The sequence below is a fragment of the Rattus norvegicus genome, chromosome 3 (assembly GCF_021556685.1).
Source record: "Rattus norvegicus strain SHRSP/BbbUtx chromosome 3, alternate assembly SHRSP_T2T, whole genome shotgun sequence".
Lineage (NCBI taxonomy): Eukaryota > Metazoa > Chordata > Mammalia > Rodentia > Muridae > Rattus > Rattus norvegicus.
This window is the reverse complement of record NC_141536.1, coordinates 151391061-151409333: the sequence shown is the minus strand read 5'-3', so window position 1 is coordinate 151409333 and position 18273 is coordinate 151391061. Positions and strand designations below refer to the sequence as shown.

The 18273-nt window shown below is 50.3% G+C and overlaps 1 protein-coding gene across 1 annotated transcript in view; it reads right to left on the bottom strand.

Moving 5' to 3' along the window:
* Positions 1–17954, bottom strand: part of L3mbtl1 (L3MBTL histone methyl-lysine binding protein 1) — a 31625-nt gene extending 13671 nt beyond the window's left edge. The window contains 12 exon segments of the mRNA NM_001419616.1: positions 633–724; positions 1053–1188; positions 2002–2106; positions 2594–2682; positions 11980–12061; positions 12770–12887; positions 13031–13178; positions 13342–13456; positions 13753–13967; positions 14309–14454; positions 16745–16910; positions 17883–17954. Of these exon segments, the coding sequence (NP_001406545.1) occupies positions 633–724; positions 1053–1188; positions 2002–2106; positions 2594–2682; positions 11980–12061; positions 12770–12887; positions 13031–13178; positions 13342–13456; positions 13753–13967; positions 14309–14444 (1236 nt within the window). The 5' untranslated portion in view covers positions 14445–14454; positions 16745–16910; positions 17883–17954.
* Between the last annotated feature and the right edge of the window lie 319 nt (positions 17955–18273).

Below are 18273 nucleotides of genomic sequence, written 5' to 3'. Positions count from 1 at the left end.
GGGGAAGCAAGCAAGCAAGCTTGTGCTTAAAGGCCTCTGGCTCCTGTGATCTCCTCCATACATGTCTTCAACAGTGTGGGTTCACCTGCCACGGGGCCTCCTCAGAGGCTCAACAGGGGCTACCTAATCATAGACCTTCCTCTTCTGAAGCCACAGGACAAAACGACGCTCATTTCTTTCTGTATTATTCAGGTTTAGATACTTTTTTATAGCAATGGAAAATGGATGAGGGCTGGTGAGATGGCTTCAGGGGGTTAGGGCACCAGCCTTCAAGCCACACAGAGTTCAAATCCCTGGATCCACGTCTGGAGGCAGAAAACCCACACCCACAAGCTGTCCTCTGACCTCTACGTGTGCTATGCGGCATGTGCATCCCACACACAAGATACGATTTTTAAAAAAGGTAATTTAAAAAATGGATGAAGACAGGATGAAGGAGGGGGTCTGAGCGGGAGGACGTAACCAGCATCCTCCATTTTGGCTTTGGTCTTTCCGCAGTCGTGCCTCTTGAACCAGTGGAAACCAGAACTGGGCTGAGTTCCACTCCGAAGAGGTAGCTCTCCTTGGCCCGCTGCACTGCCTTTGGCCTCAGGACTGATGCTCACGTGTTACTCACGTGACATGATACTCACGTGGCTCTGGCTCACAAACAGATGCTTGGGGGCTGCCTGAGCTTTCGTGCTGCGCAGGTACTGGCTCCAGCTGAACTCCTCCTCCTTGTAACCTGGGCCCCTCGAGGGGGGGAGGAACAGAGACCTTGCAGAGGCTTGGGCCATGGTGAGGGCCCCGAATGAAGTAGAAACAGGCAGGTCTGAGGTCCCCAAACCCTCGGGGACCCTCTGCTAAAGGAAGACAGACCTGGTGAGCACTTAAGGGGTTTAGAAAAGCCTCAGAGGGAGCTGTATCAGAACAGGAAGGAGAGACTGCCCTGCGTCTAGGATTAAAACAAAACAAAACAACAACGAAAAACCAAGCGGGTTGCAGGGTGACCTGGAGGAGGGGATGGCTCTGGGACTCACTGTCTTCCAGGGACCAACCCAGGGAGATCTTACCTTTGGGAGGCTGCAGCTTGTGTCCAGTCTTCTCAAACCAGCCGGCAGGATGAATGTCCGGGGAGTTGGCATTGACCCAGAAGTCATGGCACTCAGAGTAGCCATCAAAGTGCAGACGCAGGCGGTAGCCACACACCTGGCCGCAAAAAGAATCAGAGGCAGGCCAATGGCAGCAGGCGCCTCCCCCTGCTTCCTTCACCTATCCTGGTCTAGCCTGCGGCCTCGGGGATCCAGTGCTAGCAGGTTCCTTGAGTGCTGAGTGCAAGGTGGGTACTCTCCAAAGCAGTCTCCTGCCTCCCTAAACCCCAGACCGGATGTGGAAAGAAAGGACTGCAGGTTGCTCTGTGCCTCTGGGGTCTCTCTGCCACCTCCTCTTACTGTACCCTCTCAATGCCCCTGGCTATGCTCACACTTTTTTTTTTTTTTCTTTTTTTTTTTCGGAGCTGGGGACCGAACCCAGGGCCTTGTGCTTGCTAGGCAAGCGCTCTACCGCTGAGCTAAATCCCCAACCCTATGCTCACACTCTTATCTCATGTCCCCGGCCTGCATCTGGGATTGCCGGCTTTAGCACAGGAGGGTGGCAGGTAGGTCTTCCTGTGCCTTTCCTACCCCTCATGCCACATGGACTATGTCTTCATCTGCAAGCCATGGTGTACCAAGGCTATGCCCATCTCAGACTCCCTTCCTAGAGTACCCTTATTCCATCTGAGACATCGTCCCCGCCTGTTGTATCTTTGACATGGCCCCCAAGCCCCCAGCATAGACAACTTATAGTATTCAGTAATAGTGGTGTGCCATGGCTTCTCCGGTGTTTGCTTTTCCATCTCCCTATATTCCAGTGGATCCCCCTGGATGTCCCGGCTTCCTGAGGCAGGGCAGTGCCTCCCTTACATCTCCCTCCTTCCCACCCCCAGCCAAGGCTCAAGGGTGGGTGCTATTTCCCGCTCACCTCAGCCACAGTGAGGACGAAGTACATGGACGGGTGTTGGGGGTCAACGCCCTCTAGCTTCATGCCCAGTTTGAAGCCATTCTTGTTATGGGTGACTGCCTGGGACTGTCAACACACAGAGTGGAGAGGACCCAGCTTCCATCCAGCCTTATCCTTGCCTAGTGGGCTTGGGGTGAAGGGGCTGTCTTTAGGCCTCATCTGCCTTGCTGATCTCAAAGGGTGACTTATTGGGGCTCTGTCCTGCAGGGGTCACCAGAAGATGAGAGAGCTGCAGGACTATTCTGAAGGGCTTGGGTCAGGGCTAGACTTAAGGGTCCTATCAGCTGCCTCATGGTGAGGTCAATGCTGAACTGGGTCAAAAGTCTTAGAATCCACAAGTCAGGTGGTGAGGGGTGAGCTTAGAGGCCACCTCCCTATTTCTTCCTATCCAGAAAGTTCCTTACAGTGCACCCTTTTCAACTCTGGACTTCTTCATTCTGCTAGTGCACCAAGGATTGATTGTTCAGTAGAAAACACCAGAAGGCTTGCTCTTAGTGGTGAGTCCCTGAACTGAAAGGATAAACTCTGCTTGGGCCCGGACTGCCCAACTCACGTCCTGGAAGAGGCTAACTGGGGCCGTGACTGCCTTCTGCTCCTCCAGGTAGGACTCCCAGGACCAGCCTTCCTTCTTCTCACTGGACACTGCAGAGACAAGAGAGGCAAGTTGGCTCCTGAGGCATGGACCTGTTTCCCCTGACTGAGCTCTCGCTTAACCTCCAAGCAAACCTTTGCCCACGTGTATCTCTTGCCCTACTCAGCTAGGACAGTGCCAGGCACAGGGGGCTCAGACCTGAGGTGAGGTCACCGGATTATTTGTCCCTCCTTCACCCTCAAGCTACTGTCAGCAGAAGCCCTTGGGATTATAAACAATGAAGGTCGCAAAGACTCAGCCACTCTGTCCTTGGACATGTACAGGGTGAGGATTAGTGGTGAGACCTGAGCCGGAGGACTTAATTATAGTGTTCACAAAGGGAAGAGGAGGAAATGGAGAAGTGTGTGTGTGTGTGTGTGTGTGTGTGTGTGTGTGAGAGAGAGAGAGAGAGAGAGAGAGAGAGAGAGAGAGAGAGAGAGAACGAACACAGGGAGGAAGAAGTGAAAGAGAGAACCCACAGAAACAAGAAACCTTTCTCCTAAGTACTAACAGGAAAGACATACAAAAAATGCGGGCATGAAGCTGGTGTGCTGCGGTACGTGAACCAGTCCCACAGTCTTCTCAGACATGTGCACGCTGAGTGTGAGCACAGATGTGTGTCACGAGTACATGCGTTCATGGACACAAGTGTGTGCAAACCCACACGCACATGCGCGCACACAGGCACACAAATATGCATGTATTATTTCAAGAACCTATGGTTCAGGTCCTGTTCATATCCCAGAGTCTTAAAGAGTCCTGGGGAAGGAGGGAGGGGGAGTCTTTCTGCTAGTAGATGGCTGGCCTCCAGGCGCAGGACACTTTAAAGGCTATGATAGCCAGTTGACCAAAAAGTGGGCTGACCAGTGCAGCTGAGCTGCCTTCCACTGAAGAATACACACAATCAGAGACCCAACAACACATAAGAATCAGCTTTTATTGGGGTGGTGGCTCTAACTTATGGAGATTGATCCAGCTTTGTGATGTTGTCTGCCTTAGAGAGTTTGTGAGGATTTTGTAATACGTGGTCTAGAAGAGGTCCTTATGAAGTGCTAACAAGACTTGAGTCACGTTACTGGTCCTTCCTGGATCCTTGCCCAAGACTGACCCACTGACCCAGTTCCTCCTTGGGTCATTTAAGCTTGTGCTGGTTTGCTAGCTCAGGAAGACATTTGTTCCTCCGTGGAACTTGTTTATTCCACAGCTGCTGTCTTAGTCAGGGTTTCTACTCCTGCACAAACATCATGACCAAGAAGCAAGCTGGGGAGGAAAGGGTTTATTCAGCTTACACTTCCACATTGCTGTTCATCACCAAAGGAAGTCAGGACTGGGACTCACACAGGGCGGGAAGCAGGAGCTGATGCAGAGGCCATGGAGGGATGTTACTTACTGGCTTGCTTCCCCTGGCTTGCTCAGCTTGCTCTCTTATAGAACCTGGGACCACCAGCCCAGGGATGGCACCATCCACAATGGGCTGGGTCCTCCCCGCTTGATCACTACTTGAGAAAAGGCCTTATAGCTGGGTCTCATGGAGGAATTTCCTCAACTGAGGCTCCTTTCTCTGTGGTAACTCCAGCTTGTGTCAAATTGACACACACAACCAGCCAGTACAGCTGCTCAAATTCCTTAGTTGGCTGCACCAAACCTTCAGGTCCCACAGACCCGACTCCACTGGGCTAAGGCAAGTATTTTGTTCAACAAATGATTAATCAAGCTATCAAACTCTCTCAGAGATTGATGACAATGCCAAATCTAGTGTACATCTCTTCAGGGCATCATCCTTGGTCCTGAGTAACACCCCTACCACGTTCCTCCAGACCATCTGTTCTCTACACAGGTTCATCCGTACTCACTGAACAGGGGTGAGAAGAAACAAGCTCAGAGCTCAGGGTGCCAGGTTAATCCCATGGGTGCTGAGCCCCCATCCTCACTGGGATGCCACGCCACACTGTCTGATTCATTATTTTATCCAGACCACTGCTGCTATGGCTGAACCCTTCACAACACCCTGGTCTTTCTTCTCAGAGGACATCCCATTGGCCTTACCCTCCCAGGACTGCGGCACAAGCTCAGTCAGTGGCTGAGCACTTGCCAGCATTTTTACCTCAGGCACCTCTGTTGCTCCTAGGTACTTCGGTCCTGCGTTCACTCCCCTTTACCCATCTTCCAACAGAGCCGAGCTCTAAGATGTCCACACCACGCCACGTCACATCTGACACGTCTCATAGGCACCATGTTGATCTGTCCGCTCTTACCTCATCAGCCCCCCACACATCGATTCCTTCCCTGCACTGGTACTTAATTTTTTTCAATGTACATTAGTGTCTTACATGCATGCAGGGCCCATGGAGGCCAGAAGAGGGCGTCAGACTGGAGTTAAAAAATGGTTGTTGAGTCACCATGTCCTTCTCTGGAAGAGGGTTAGTGCTCTTTAATTTTCGTTGTTTGCTTGTTTTCAAGACGGGTTTCTCTGTGTATCCCTGGCTGCCGTGGAACTCAGAGGTCTGTCTGCCTCTACCTCCCAAGTGCTGGGACTAAACATGTGTGAATTCCAGCACTGCCTGGCTTCCAGCTGTTGTGTTTAATCATTGAGCCATCTCGACGGCCCCCACCAATGCTAACGTGATGCTCTCCTTGGCATGGCATGTAACAGGCCTTCGGCCTTCCGTCTCCTATCACCACCACTTTGTCCTTTCACCATTTAGCTGAGCCACCTGTGTGCCATGTCTGCTGCCAGGAACTGGGGGTCGAGAGATGCTTCAGGGATTTCATATACGTCACCTCTTTTAGAAAGTCAACTCTTAGACGGGAAAGGCTGGTCGTACCCTTTCCGTAGATGAGAGAAGAGATCTTGTATTGCATTGCATATCAGCCACTAAAACGAGGCCTGGTTCCCACACCTCCTTGTAATATCTGGATTCCTTCTCTGGACAAGCCCGGGTTTCCTCTAGTTTCCTGCATCCTTTCTCCCAGTGAACTTTTAGTCTCATCCCCAAGCTCAAGTAAGTCCCAAAGCTCCTGTCTGTGGCTGCACGATCAATATACACTGATACCCAGCCAAGGGGCTACCTGGGGCTGCCATCCAGGCTGGGTTCCCTGCCAAGCCATGTGGCTGTCTATAGTGAAGAAGAGGTGGATTTATATGATTTGTATGAAGGTATCACAGAGGTCATCTATAAAACAGATACCCTCTAACTTCCAGAGGTGCTCCAGATTCCAGGGGAAGGGGTGCTTCAGCCTCCAGAGATTCTTCTTTGCTTGCTCCTGCTTCCTCACATGCCCTTGGAAAGCTCAGCCTGGTCAAAGCTAACCTGGAAATGACTGCACCAAAGCCTGTGGTTCTTTTGGTACTGTTTATCGCAGACAGTGGCAGTCTCTCCATTCATCCAGCTAGGAACCTAGCCTGTACGTCCGTCCATCACTCTACTCCCCAGAATCCTCCAGTCCTGCTGACTCCAGCTCCTGAGTCTGTCTCCTCATTACTCCTTGCTCTGAACCAGTCCGTGATCCCCTTGCCAAATATCTCCAAAGGAAAGACTTTTCCATTCAGTCACTTATTTATTTATTGTACTTCCCAATATCAGTCCCCCATTTCCTCCTAGTTCCCCTCACACAGCTCCTCTTCAAGTTCCCCTTCTACTTTCCCTCTGAGAAGGGGGAGCCCCTCCCTGGGTATCACCCCACTCTGGCATATGAAGGACTTTAAAAAAAAGTCCCAAAATATCTTATCTCCTATTAAAGAACAAAACCACACATGTGCCCACAGCCCACCAAGCCGCTGTGAACTAGCCACTCCTTCCTGCTCACACTGTATCGGGAACTTCTACGCCTTCCTGTCTGTGACTCTGCATAGGCTGAGCCCTCTGGTTTGAGTATCCGGCACCCAACTTTCTTCCATCCTCCTAACTTTCTTTACCTTCTAAGACCCAGACCCAGCTGCAGCATTTGGGTAGTGCTTTCCAAGGGGCAGATGCTCAACAGGTGTTGGTTATGTGACTACAGAAAGGACAGGTGGACGGGACGGACTGAGTCATGGAATGACGGACTGCATGGCTGTCCTGGGAAACAGCTTTGTATTTACAGACCCCGCACGTGATGCCTGTCATACTGTTATATGATATGTAACATACTGTTAAATGATATATAATACGGCACACTGTTACATGATAGCAGCTTGTCTACATAGCCGTCTGTGCAACTGTGAGCTCCTGGGATGAGCTTTGGTGTCCAGCTCACTCTGAACTCGAGCTCCTAGCCAGTGCCTGATAAGTAGTAGATAAGATCTCCAGTCGTTCAATGTTCAAGAGCTACATAGTGAGACGCTGTCTAATAAAAGGTGGGGTGGGGAGAGGTGACTAGGTCAGGAGGGCACTGCCTCATGAACGTGCTCCTACTGAGGGGTTACTGTGAGAAGCTAATGAAGCCAGGGAAATATCTTCTCCCCCAAACTAAGAGTTTGTAGAATTTTGCATCAAGATTAGGACTTAAGAAAGTGTTTATCTAGCTGAGCGCAGCGGCACGTACCTGTAACCCTAGCTCCGTGGACGTAAAAGCAAGAGCAGCCAGAGATGCTTACTGTGTTCCAGGCCAGCCTGGGCTTACAGGATGAGTGCTTCAGAAAGCAAACAGAAATCATCGGAAATCGTTTCTAAGCCAAGTATGGTTGCTCCTGCCTGTAACTCAGGATCTGCACAGTGGAGGCAGGAAAACTGGGAATTGGAGATTAGCTGGTGCCAACGGGTAAGACCTTGTCTCAAAAAACAAAAACACCTCACTAAAACGGGACGCAGTGGTACATGCCTCAGAAACTCAGTGGCTGAGGTAGGAGGGTCATTCCTTTGAGGCCAACCTGGGCTGAATGGTGAGGTTATGATGTGAAAACAGAAAGGGGCCAGGACGGCTGGTCCACATCTTTAACCCCAGCACCAGGGAAGCAGAGGCAGAGGAGGCTCTGTGAGTTTGAGGCCAGCCTAGTCTGTATAGCAAGTTTCGGGCCAGCCAGAGAGGGAAGACAGGGAGACCCTGCTTCAAAACGAAAGAGAAAAAAATATGCCCTAAAAAGCCAAAGGGAATTTTGAAAGAAAGAGATTGGGGAGAAAGAGAAAGAGAGGAAGAGAGGAGGAGAAAGCCAGCAAGAAGCAAGCTAGATCCCTGTATTTGGTATCCTGACTGGTTTCTCTACTGAACTACACTCATATTCTCAGCCCCTCTCCAGTTCTATGTCACCATAGCATTTTAATATAGAATCAGTTTCTTACATCCAGTTTACAAATGAACAAGGGTCTGAACAGACATTTCTCCAAAGGAAATATGTAAATGGCTAACAGACTGCATAAAGAGATGTCCAACACATGGCTTACTAGTCATTGGGAACACACATCCAAACAACAGGGCCATACCACTTCACACCCCACAGGACGGCTAGGAGGGAAAACCAGACACAGGCCAGCACACGCTGAGGACAGGAGCAAGCCAGAGTCCCTGTACATCCCGGCAGGGGTGTAATATTACAGTACAGCCACTTTGGAAAACTTAAGGCGTGTGCCACCAAGCCCCGCCCGTCATTTGTCCAAATGATAAACACAGAGTCATTGTGTGGAAGAAAACTTCACTCCTAGGTTTATGCCCAGTAGACGGAAGCATATACCTACGCAAAAATGTATACAATATTCAGATGAGACAGCATAACAGTCCGATACAGAAGCAATCTTAGCCCAAGGGCATAAAGTCCCCATGTGTACTAAACTATGGCGAGGCCTTGTTAAAGAGATCGAAGCCAGACGGACACAAAGGACCATGTGTATGACGCTGTAAGCGGGGGCGTTGAATGACATGTCCCAAGCAAGCAAATCTTATACATGTAGAAGGTAGATTGCTGGTTATTGGGGGATAAGAGTGACTTGTGGGGAATGACCACTGATGGGCAGGGGATTTCTTTGGAGGGAGACGTTTAAACGTCTAAATGGTGATAGTCACATGATTCTGTATACAATTCTGTGCCACAACTGCATATTTCAAATAGATGGGCAGTGGCCTGTGTGAATTATAGCTGAATAAAGCTGTGAAAGCCCTTTGCTCCATAAACATCTATGCCTAAAGCACTGACCGTTAAACACGGTGGACTGACTGAGTGTGCTGACACGAACCTTCAGTCCCGGCACTTGGGAGGCAAAGGCAGGTGAGTCTCTGTGAGTTCCAGGCCAGCCTGGTCTACAGAGAGAGAGAGAGAGAGAGAGAGAGAGAGAGAGAGAATGAGAGAGAGCGCTCTAGGACAACCAAGGTTACACAGACCCTGTCCCGACAATCCTCCCAGAGATAAACTGGACATAATCAGCTCTATAGGCATCATTTAAAAAAAAGAAAAGACAAGGTAAAAAAATCTGTAGTTACCTCAGACTTGTATCTGGAGACATAAAGAATGGGCGAGAGGTGACGAGAGAGGGCTCAAGAGTGTGAGAACACTGGCTGCTCTTCCACACGATCTGGGCTTGGTTCCCTGAACATACGTGGCAGCTCATAACCATCTATAACTCCAGCCCCAGGGGATCCAATGGGCACTCTGAGTCCCTGTGGGCACTCTGCGCATGTGATACATACGCACACAGGCAGGCAGAACAACCCACATACACAAGAGAAAAACAAAGCTTTAAAAAAAAAACCAACAAAAACAGGCTACAAAAATTAAAAAAAAAAATGAACGGTGCCGGATATGGTAGCATACGGGTTCATAATCCCGGCATTTTGGAAGCTGAGGCAAGAAGATCGCCAGTCTCAGGCAGTTGCAGAGATTCTGTCAGAAAACCCCAAAATAAAAACAAAAGCGAAGATATCAAAAAATGAATGCTAGAAGATAACTGACCAAGCTATATTTGCCTATAATAAGAAGTGTCTGGGTATATAGCCCAGAGGCAAAGCATTCGGTAGGTGAGCTCCTGGATTTTATCTCCGGCAATACAAAAGATAAAAATAAGTTGATAAATAATAAATAAAAAGTGAGTGAGTGAGTACAAAGGAGTAGAGAAAGATGCTCTGAATCTAAAAAGGCCATGACGACGATCCTGGAGTGCCACTAGATTATGAATCCGGATGTGTATGGAATGAGAGATTGGACATGGTTGTCCTCAAATGCCAAATGCCTGGACATCTCTGCAGCTAGACCCAGCACTGTAGAGCGAGGTTCTCAAGTATCACTTCTTTTTTTAAAAAAAAATTAATAATAATAAAAAAAAATCATGTGTCTGCAGGGACCAGAAGAGCACGTTGGGTCCTCTGAACTTGAGTTGGATGACTGAGTCACCCTCTGGGTGTTGGCGCTTCAGTCCAGGTTGTCTGGAAGAGCTTTACCTGCTGACCACTCTCACTGTGTAGCCTTGGTTGGTGTGGTGGCTTGAATAAGGGTGGCCCCAATAGGCTCACGTATTTGAATGCCTGGTCACTAGGAAGTAGAGCTGTTTGAAGAAATTAGAAGGATTAGGAAGTGTAGACTTGTTGGAATAGGTGTGGCCTTGTTGGAGGAAGTGAGTCACTAGGGGTGGGTGGGCTTTAAAGTTTCAAAATCCTATGCTAGGCCCAGCTCTTGCCCTTCCCCTCTGTGTGTGTGTATGTGTCTGTCTATCTGTCCCTGTCTCTTCTCTGCCTCTGTCCCCCCCCCCCACTACTCTCTCTCTCTCTCTCTCTCTCTCTCTCTCTCTCTCTCTCTCTCTCTCTCTGTGTGTGTGTGTGTGTGTGTGTGTTTCTGTCTCTTCTCTGTCTCTGTCTGTCTCCCTCTCCCTCCCAACCAACCTCTCCCCACCCCCCTCTTTCTCTCTCTCATTCTGCCTGCCAATCAGGATGTAGCTCTGAGCCATTTCTCCAGCTCCTCCTGCCTGCTTGCATGCTCTCCACCACGATAATAATGGACTAACCTCTGAAACTGTAAGCTGGCCCCACAATTAATTAAAGGCTCTTTTTTATAAGAATCGGCTTGGACACAGTTTCTCCTTACAGCAATAGAACAGTGACTAAGATCGTTGGCCTGGAGTTTGATATGTAGACCACGCTGGAGTACAAATTCACAGAGACTTGTCTATGCTTCACAAGTGCTGGGACTTAAGGTGTGTGACACCAAGCCCCACCTGTCATTGTCCTTAAAATGAGTACACAGAAAAGGTGGCACATAGTGCTTCTGGGCTCACTCTTCTGGTTCTCCCCAGGTTGGAAAAAACTCATGCAACTGAGGTACGGTCCACAAGGACTCACCAACACACACACACACACACACACACACACACACACACACACACACACACACACACACACACCATCAGTTCACCTACCGAACAAACATTCACTGAGAACCTACGCCACGCCAGATTCTAGGCTTAAGACACAGTGATCCTGCCAACCTCAGATTTGGTCCCAGACCGGCAAGATGGCTCAGTGTAAAAGCACTTGCGACCAAGTCTGATGACCAATCATTGGCTCCTCAGGACCCATGGGGTGGAAGGAGAGAACTGACTCTAGAAAATTGTCCTCCGATCCCCAACAGGCTCTGAGGCACATGCATCTCCCCTCAGTGTAATAAAACTAGAAATAAGGGCTGCAGAGATGGCCCAGTGGTTAAGAGCACTGACTGATCTTCCAGAGGTCCTGAGTTCAATTCCCAGCAACCACATGGTGGCTCCCAACCATCTGTAATGAGATCTGATGCCCTCTTCTGGTGTGTCTGAAGACAGCTACAGTGTACTTATATATAATAAATAAATAAATCTTAAAAAAAAAACTAGAAATAAATAAATACACTCAGGCCCAGTGCTGATAGAGTTTAAGTGTTGGGGGAAGAAGACATACTCATCACTACATTGATGACGACTACTAGTCTGATAAGTTCTGCTTGGGCCCAGTTGACAGTTGTCACCTGGGACAATAGAAATACTAACAGCAGGGCCCGAGAGCAGAAGTTAACTCTGAGGGGTTCCCTAGAACCAAAAGACCAAGAAAGGAGCCCAAATAGGAAAGTCAGGCCAATAACTAGTATGGGCTTACCAATCCCGCCAAAAGGAGGTAATGTCATATGACTCCTCAAGTCCAGATACATAGCCCAGACTTCCTAGTAGGGCCTCCCCACAGATGTATAATGCAAGATAAACAGCCCCAAGAATAAATATATAGTCATGATCAAACTACAAATGGCCTTACTGCCTTTCATATACACTCGCCTGTGCTCATATGTACCATATACGACCATAGCCACGCCCCACACCTTCACTCTCGCACTTTCAGAAGTCTATAAGCACTTCACAGAAACAAACACACACAGGCTGCCTTACCCAGCTGGCTTCTGCTCCACTCCTCATTCTCTGAGGTGCCCGGGGTGGGCTCTCTGTCTGGGTCTTTTCCTTTTCCTTGCTTCTGTGAAGAGAAAGCCTAATGCCAGGTTACTGTCCTCATGGGTTGGGATACAAGTTCAGCCCCTGATCCCTGGCCCCTGCCTGACTCTATGGTCCAATGTTATGCCAGAAATTGAAAGAGTTTTTCCTCTAGCGTATGTGCAGTCCTTGACAGAGTTTCTGCAGTCAATCCATTGCTTGAGTCTGTACCATGGGAAGGCAGGGATTCATGTGAGTACCTAAGTCCTCGCTATATAATCGAACTACAATTCCCATTCCTGGTGGGGAAACTTGAGTATATCAACAGTTCTGCTTTGTGATTTTTACCTGCTCAAGAGAATCTTCCTGTATATTTCTAAAGGAATCATATTCTTTTTCTCCTCCTCTCTCTCTCTCTCTCTCTCTCTCTCTCTCTCTCTCTCTCTCTCTCTTTTTCTCCCCCTCCCCCTTTCTCTTTTTCTCCCCCTCTTTCTCCCCTCCCCCTCTCTTCCCCCTCCTTTTCTCTCTCTCTCCCCCTCCCTCCCTCGCTCCCTCCCTCCCTCCCTCCCTCCCTCCCTCCCTCCCTCCCTCCCTTCCTTCCTCTATTAAGGTCTATCTACAACTTGATTCAAGATGGAATCTTAAAATATGCAACAGGAATCTTCTTGACTCAGATCCCTATCTGGGATTGACAAGAATTTGAAACTGAGGTTCCCGCTTCATATTTCTCTCCCCGCGGCCCTCCTTTTACCATGGCCTCCGGCTCGGACTCCTCTGACGGGCTCTGATACTCCTTATGTTTCCTCTTTTTCATGGGTTTTATCAGCTCAGAAGCGACGGTACAGCCTGAGTTCTCAACTATGACTGACCTACAAATGGAATGGTCTTAGAGAAAAAAAATCCTATACGTTCAGTAGCATCCAGTGTATCCACATTCTCCTAAGCCCGGAACCGGAACGAGGCTTTAAGAACTAAAAACAGGACAAGCAAAGCTGCAAGCCCTTGTTCTTACCGCTTCTGGAAAGGCTGAGGACACCGGTCTCCGGATGAACCAACGTCTAGACCAATACTTTGTTGGGGCCCACAAGTCTGGCACTTGCAAGAACCTGCGTCTACTGAAGGTTCCTGAGGAATGACTTCTTGAGGGTCCTTGTGAACATCTGTTGGGGCCAGGGAGCCTCAATCTTTCCCCCCATTGACAGCACACTCAGGCTCCGCCCACATACACTTAGGACCACATCCGGTCACGAGCCCATCTAACCAAGTCCTCTGGGAACACAAGCCACACCCACCCACGCATTGCACCTGGAAGCACGGTCCTACCAGGGTGCTGGATGTCTGCTTCTCTTCCAGCCGTGCCACCCTCATGTCGCTGCTCTGGGCTTCGTGGCCGCTCTATTTCGATCATGTTCTGTGTCGCGTACTCGTTTATCCGGAACTGGGATGCAGGACCAAGTTCTGAGGGCTAGGACCTTTATTTCAGCTCTCCATACCTTGGGTCACCCACGCTTTATTTATTTAGCTCTGCTAGCTAGTACTTTAGGAGGCCTCAAGACTCCGTCCATGCCCCAGAACCCCTTCTCCGACCACCTCCAACCTCCCCCACCCCTACCCCGGGCCACCAAGTCCGGTCCCAGGATGTCTCTTTCTGAGTCTCAGCTTCTTTCCGCCTCAAGTCCCGCCTTCAAGCCCCCTGGCCCCGCCCTGTAGCTGCCAGTCTTTATGGAGACTGACCCTCAGGCCGCTCCCAGCTAAAGGTGCAGAAACCCCTGTCCAGTCCAGAAGCCTGACTGTGCTATTGGTCCCTGGTCCGGTGCTCAGCTGTGGCAGAATGGTGGCTGTGACGGGTTCGCTGCCAGCCACTCGCTCCGCTGCGCCCACGTGGACTGGCTCCCGGGGGTAGGACACATCCAGGGCAGTGCTAGGCAGACCAAGGGTAGCTGCATTGGCTAGAAACAGGTACATACATAAGACAAAGAGCATAGATGAGCCCGGTGACCCTGCCTCACTCCTGCCCCACGCATGCGTATCAAGGTAAAAAACAGAGAAAGGTGAAAAAACTGGGAATGGTAGCACAGGCTTTTAATCCCAACACTTGGGAGGCAGAGTTAGGAGGAATCTCTGAGTTTCAGGCCAGCCTGATCTACAAAGCAAGTTCGAGGACAGCCAGGGCTACACAGAGAAACCCTGTCTGAAAAAACAAAACAATAACAAAGAGAGTGAAAAACATCTTCCCACTATCCACACCTTGAGTGAGTACGGAACCTCCAGACTCCTGACCCTGACTTACTAGGAATGATGAAGGTGGTTGTAGGCAGGTGAGGGTGGGAACCCGCGCTGTCTCTGGCCACCAGGTGCACGTTGATCTCCCCCGTGGCAGACCCTTTCACTGCCCTTATTATTTCCATGTCACTGTGCCCCTCCATCTGGTTGCGTCTACAAACCAAGCACAGCCACCATTGTGATGAGGCCAGGGAGGCTTCTCGGAGCAGAAACTGACCACCAGCAGCTTAGAGAGAGAGGTCTCATCTCTGAGTAGATGTTTCAGGACGCCAGCAGCAGCAGGTCTGACTCCTGGCCTTTACCTAGGTTATTGCTAGGACTCTGGCCTGGTCCTGCATCCTCCCCTCCCTTTATTTGTGAGGGTGGGGCGTAGTGAGATGTGTGAGGTGTACACTATGTGTATGGAAATGGGTGATGGGACACGTGACTCAGGCCAAGGTCTGGCTTTGGCCAGTGACAAAGGCCAGCCTAGGTCCAAATTCACTTCTTTCTTGGTCCCTCGCTTCTCCATGAACCATATCCTACTCTAGCTAAATAGGAATGGTCCTTGTGGAAGGTGACGTCTTCCCTGATGCTGCTCGTTTGTGTTTCCCCGTTCACCGCTCCATCCAAACCCAGGCACAGCCATGGGTGGTTAGGCCAATGGAGGGCTTGCAAAGCCACCCCGGAAGCCTCTGTTGAACAAATCCACAAACCTGAGTGGGGAAAGGCAGGCATGTGAAACCTCTTCAGCACAAGATCCAGAGGCTGCGGACACAACTAGCAAAGTACTTACCTAGCATGCATGAGTCCTGTGTTCAAATCCAGCAGAGAGGTTGGGGGATTGGTGGAGAGAGAGGAGGAGAGAAGGAACTGTAGCTGCTTCTTAGCAGCGCCTGGCAATGGCGTCTGGCGTATACGATAAGGAAGGGATAGGAGGCTAAGCTTAGGGCAGAGCTTTGAATCAGACTCTCTGCTTCTCCACATTTACTTAATACCTGTGACTCCAGATAAGTAACGTTCCCACTCTGAGCCCGTTTTTTTTTTTTTTTTTTTTTTTTTGGTTCTTTTTTTCGGAGCTGGGGACCGAGCCCAGGGCCTCGCGCTTCCTAGGTAAGCGCTCTACCACTGAGCTAAATCCCCAGCCCCCTGAGCCCGTTTCTTAAGTTTGAAATAAGACAAAAATGGTAATGGCACCTACCTCAGGGAGCTTTGGTAACTGCTGGATGTGACCTGTTGACACCAGCAGGTCTTCAGCAAAGAACTATCCTCTCTCTCCCTTCAGACAGAAACTCCAGGGAGCCTGGCAGCTTCCGGCCAGTAACATGGACCCTGCCCACTTGTAAAGTCGTGTGCAATGGCTGCTGCCTTGTGTCCTCCCTCCCTGCCTCCCTCCCTTCCTCCCGCTGTTCTTGAATGTTCATTTATTTCCTAGGTTTTCCTCCCTAAAACGCAGAGTATATTATGATGCCTATCATGAAAAGAGTAAAGCTGTGGTATAAACAGGTTGACAAAGTGAAACAAAACAAGATGGGTTTGTAAAACTCATAATCCAGAGTCCCCCAGATTTCAGTCCCAGTTAAACAACTTCTCACGGCTGAAGAGTTTGTACCAATTAGAAATATTTACTTTTATGTTACGTGTATGGCTTGCTTTTGTTGGCGTGTTTAATGTGGTCGCCATGTGCATGTAGTACCAGTTGAGGCCACCAGAGGGCTTCTGATCCTCTCCCCACCCCCCACCCCCCAGCCCCGCCCTCCAAACTGGAGTTCCAGATGTTGTCAAACACCATGTGAATGCTGGGGACTGGACCTGGGTCCTAGGCAAGAGCAACAGGTGCTCTTAACCCTGAGCCATCTCTACACCTTCCCATCACTTTTAACTATGTTAAGTAAAATCAATCTTTTGTTTCAAATACTGGAGATCAAGAGGGGTGGTGGCTTATTCAAAGGACTCTCTTTTAAAACCAGTCCCACGCAGCCCGTGTCTCAAAGAAGAAGCCGAAGAGGGCCTTTCAGATCCAGCTTGATGCCTGGCCTCAGCAAGTCCAGGAGAACCAACGAAATGTCAGCGCTGCTCTGTACTCTGGGGACATAGGTGCCACCAAGACAAAGGGCTCTTGTGAGGCTTATACTTTAAAGAAAAAGGATGAGATTGGAGCTGGGGACAGAGTTGAAAGGCGTTGTGTGCAGATGGTATTTAAGGCAGAGAAAGACCTACGGGGGGAAAGAGTGGAGCCTTGGAGAACCGAAACAATTACAGGTTGGGAGGGCAAAGGGGATCCAGTGCCAGTCAGTGAAAGAAAAGTGTTCAGTGAGGCCCTTCTGGAGAGCAACAACTGTCAGCCATCAGCCTCAGGTTTCTGGAACTGGCCAAGGGAAGTGTCTCCTAAGTGCTCTCTCCTCACCCTAAGTCAGCCATAGGTGATTGGGCATAAAGGGCTAGAAAGACCCCATGCCTTTACCTTCATTTGAGGGGTCTCTGCAGGGCCATATCAGGTTCAGGGCTTCCTGCTCCCCAGGCTGAGGCCTCTGCCGGGACTAGGTCAGCATTTCACCATCTCTGCCCAATCTTGCTGGTTTCACAAGGCTACTCTCATAAACCTAGTCTGTGATTCCAGGGAATCCTACCTAAAACAAGAGTGGTTGGCACATAGCAGATGCTCAATAAACCATTTCTGAACTAACACTCACTCACTCTCTCTCTCTCCTCTCCTCTCCTCTCCTCTCCTCTCCTCTCCTCTCCTCTCCTCTCCTCTCCTCTCCTCTCCTCTCTTCTCTCTTCTCCTCTCTCTCTCTCTCTCTCTCTCTCTCTCTCTCTCTCTCTCTCTCTCTCTCTCTCTCTCTCTCTCTCTCTCTCTCTCTCTCGTCCTTTGAGACCATCACACAAACAGCAGATATCCAATAAGGTGGTAAGTGCTGGAGAGAGGGGAACTAGTGCTGGATGCACACAACACAGTTGGGGATGGGGTGGGGTGGGGTGGGGGGAATTCCCCCCAGCTCACTCCCTGCCGCAGCTAACGGGTGGAAGCGGCCCTGCAGGGCTGAAGTGTCCACCCACCTCCTTGGACTAATGCAGACAGTAGCGGGAGGGGCGGTCACTGATCTATCTGCTCTGCAGAAGGGTTACTTTTTTAAACGTTAAAATGGCGGAATTCTTTAGACACCACCGCCCGCCCCCGCTTTATAGCCAAATTTTTTTTTAAAAAATTCTGTTTTCTGCTGAAAGTATTGAAAAATCAATTACGGTGGAAAGTTTGCCAAATGGCCTATGGATAGCCCAAACTCGCCGTCTACACCCTCTCATTAATGGAAACTCTTGATTGCATCTCTCTGCAAGGCCGAGGATCTGCCCTCCCCGCGGCTCTGGATGCGGACAGTTCCAGTGGGCTCGCTCGCCCGCAGCCCGCAGCCCGCAGCCCCCACCTGCAGCGCCACGGCCCTGGATCTACAGAGCCACCCACCCAACCCATAGCAGGTGCCGCAGGAGCTGGAAAAGGGCCTGGGGCGGTGCCTGCAGGACCCCAGCACTCGCCGTGCGGGCCAGGACCGGGGTGTGGCGTCCTGGAAGCACCCAGCCCGAGATCACTGCCCCGTGCTTACCTGCAAGGCTGGCGGTTGCCGCCCGCACCGAGCGACCGTGGGAGCCTGGTGCGGCGCGCGCCTGCGCACACAGGGGGCGGGCCTGTACCCTGCAGAGGGGGCTCAGAGCTCCTTAGCTGGCGGGTCTGCATGGCCATGGCCCTAGGTTACAGCTTTTGCTTTCCGTCGGAGCCTTGGGGGTGCAGGCTTAATTGTCTCTCCCCTGTGAGACCCGCTAGCTGCGCTGGAGAAGTGGGTGGAGGTTTTTATAGCATCCTGGGAACCACAGAGCCAGAAGCAGTTAGCCTGTTGGATTCCTTCCAGGCCGTCTTATCCAGCAAGGCTGCAACCTTGCCTAAGTCGGGTTCCACATTTGGAGGGGACTTTAGGAGTTTCAGGGAACTCATAGAAT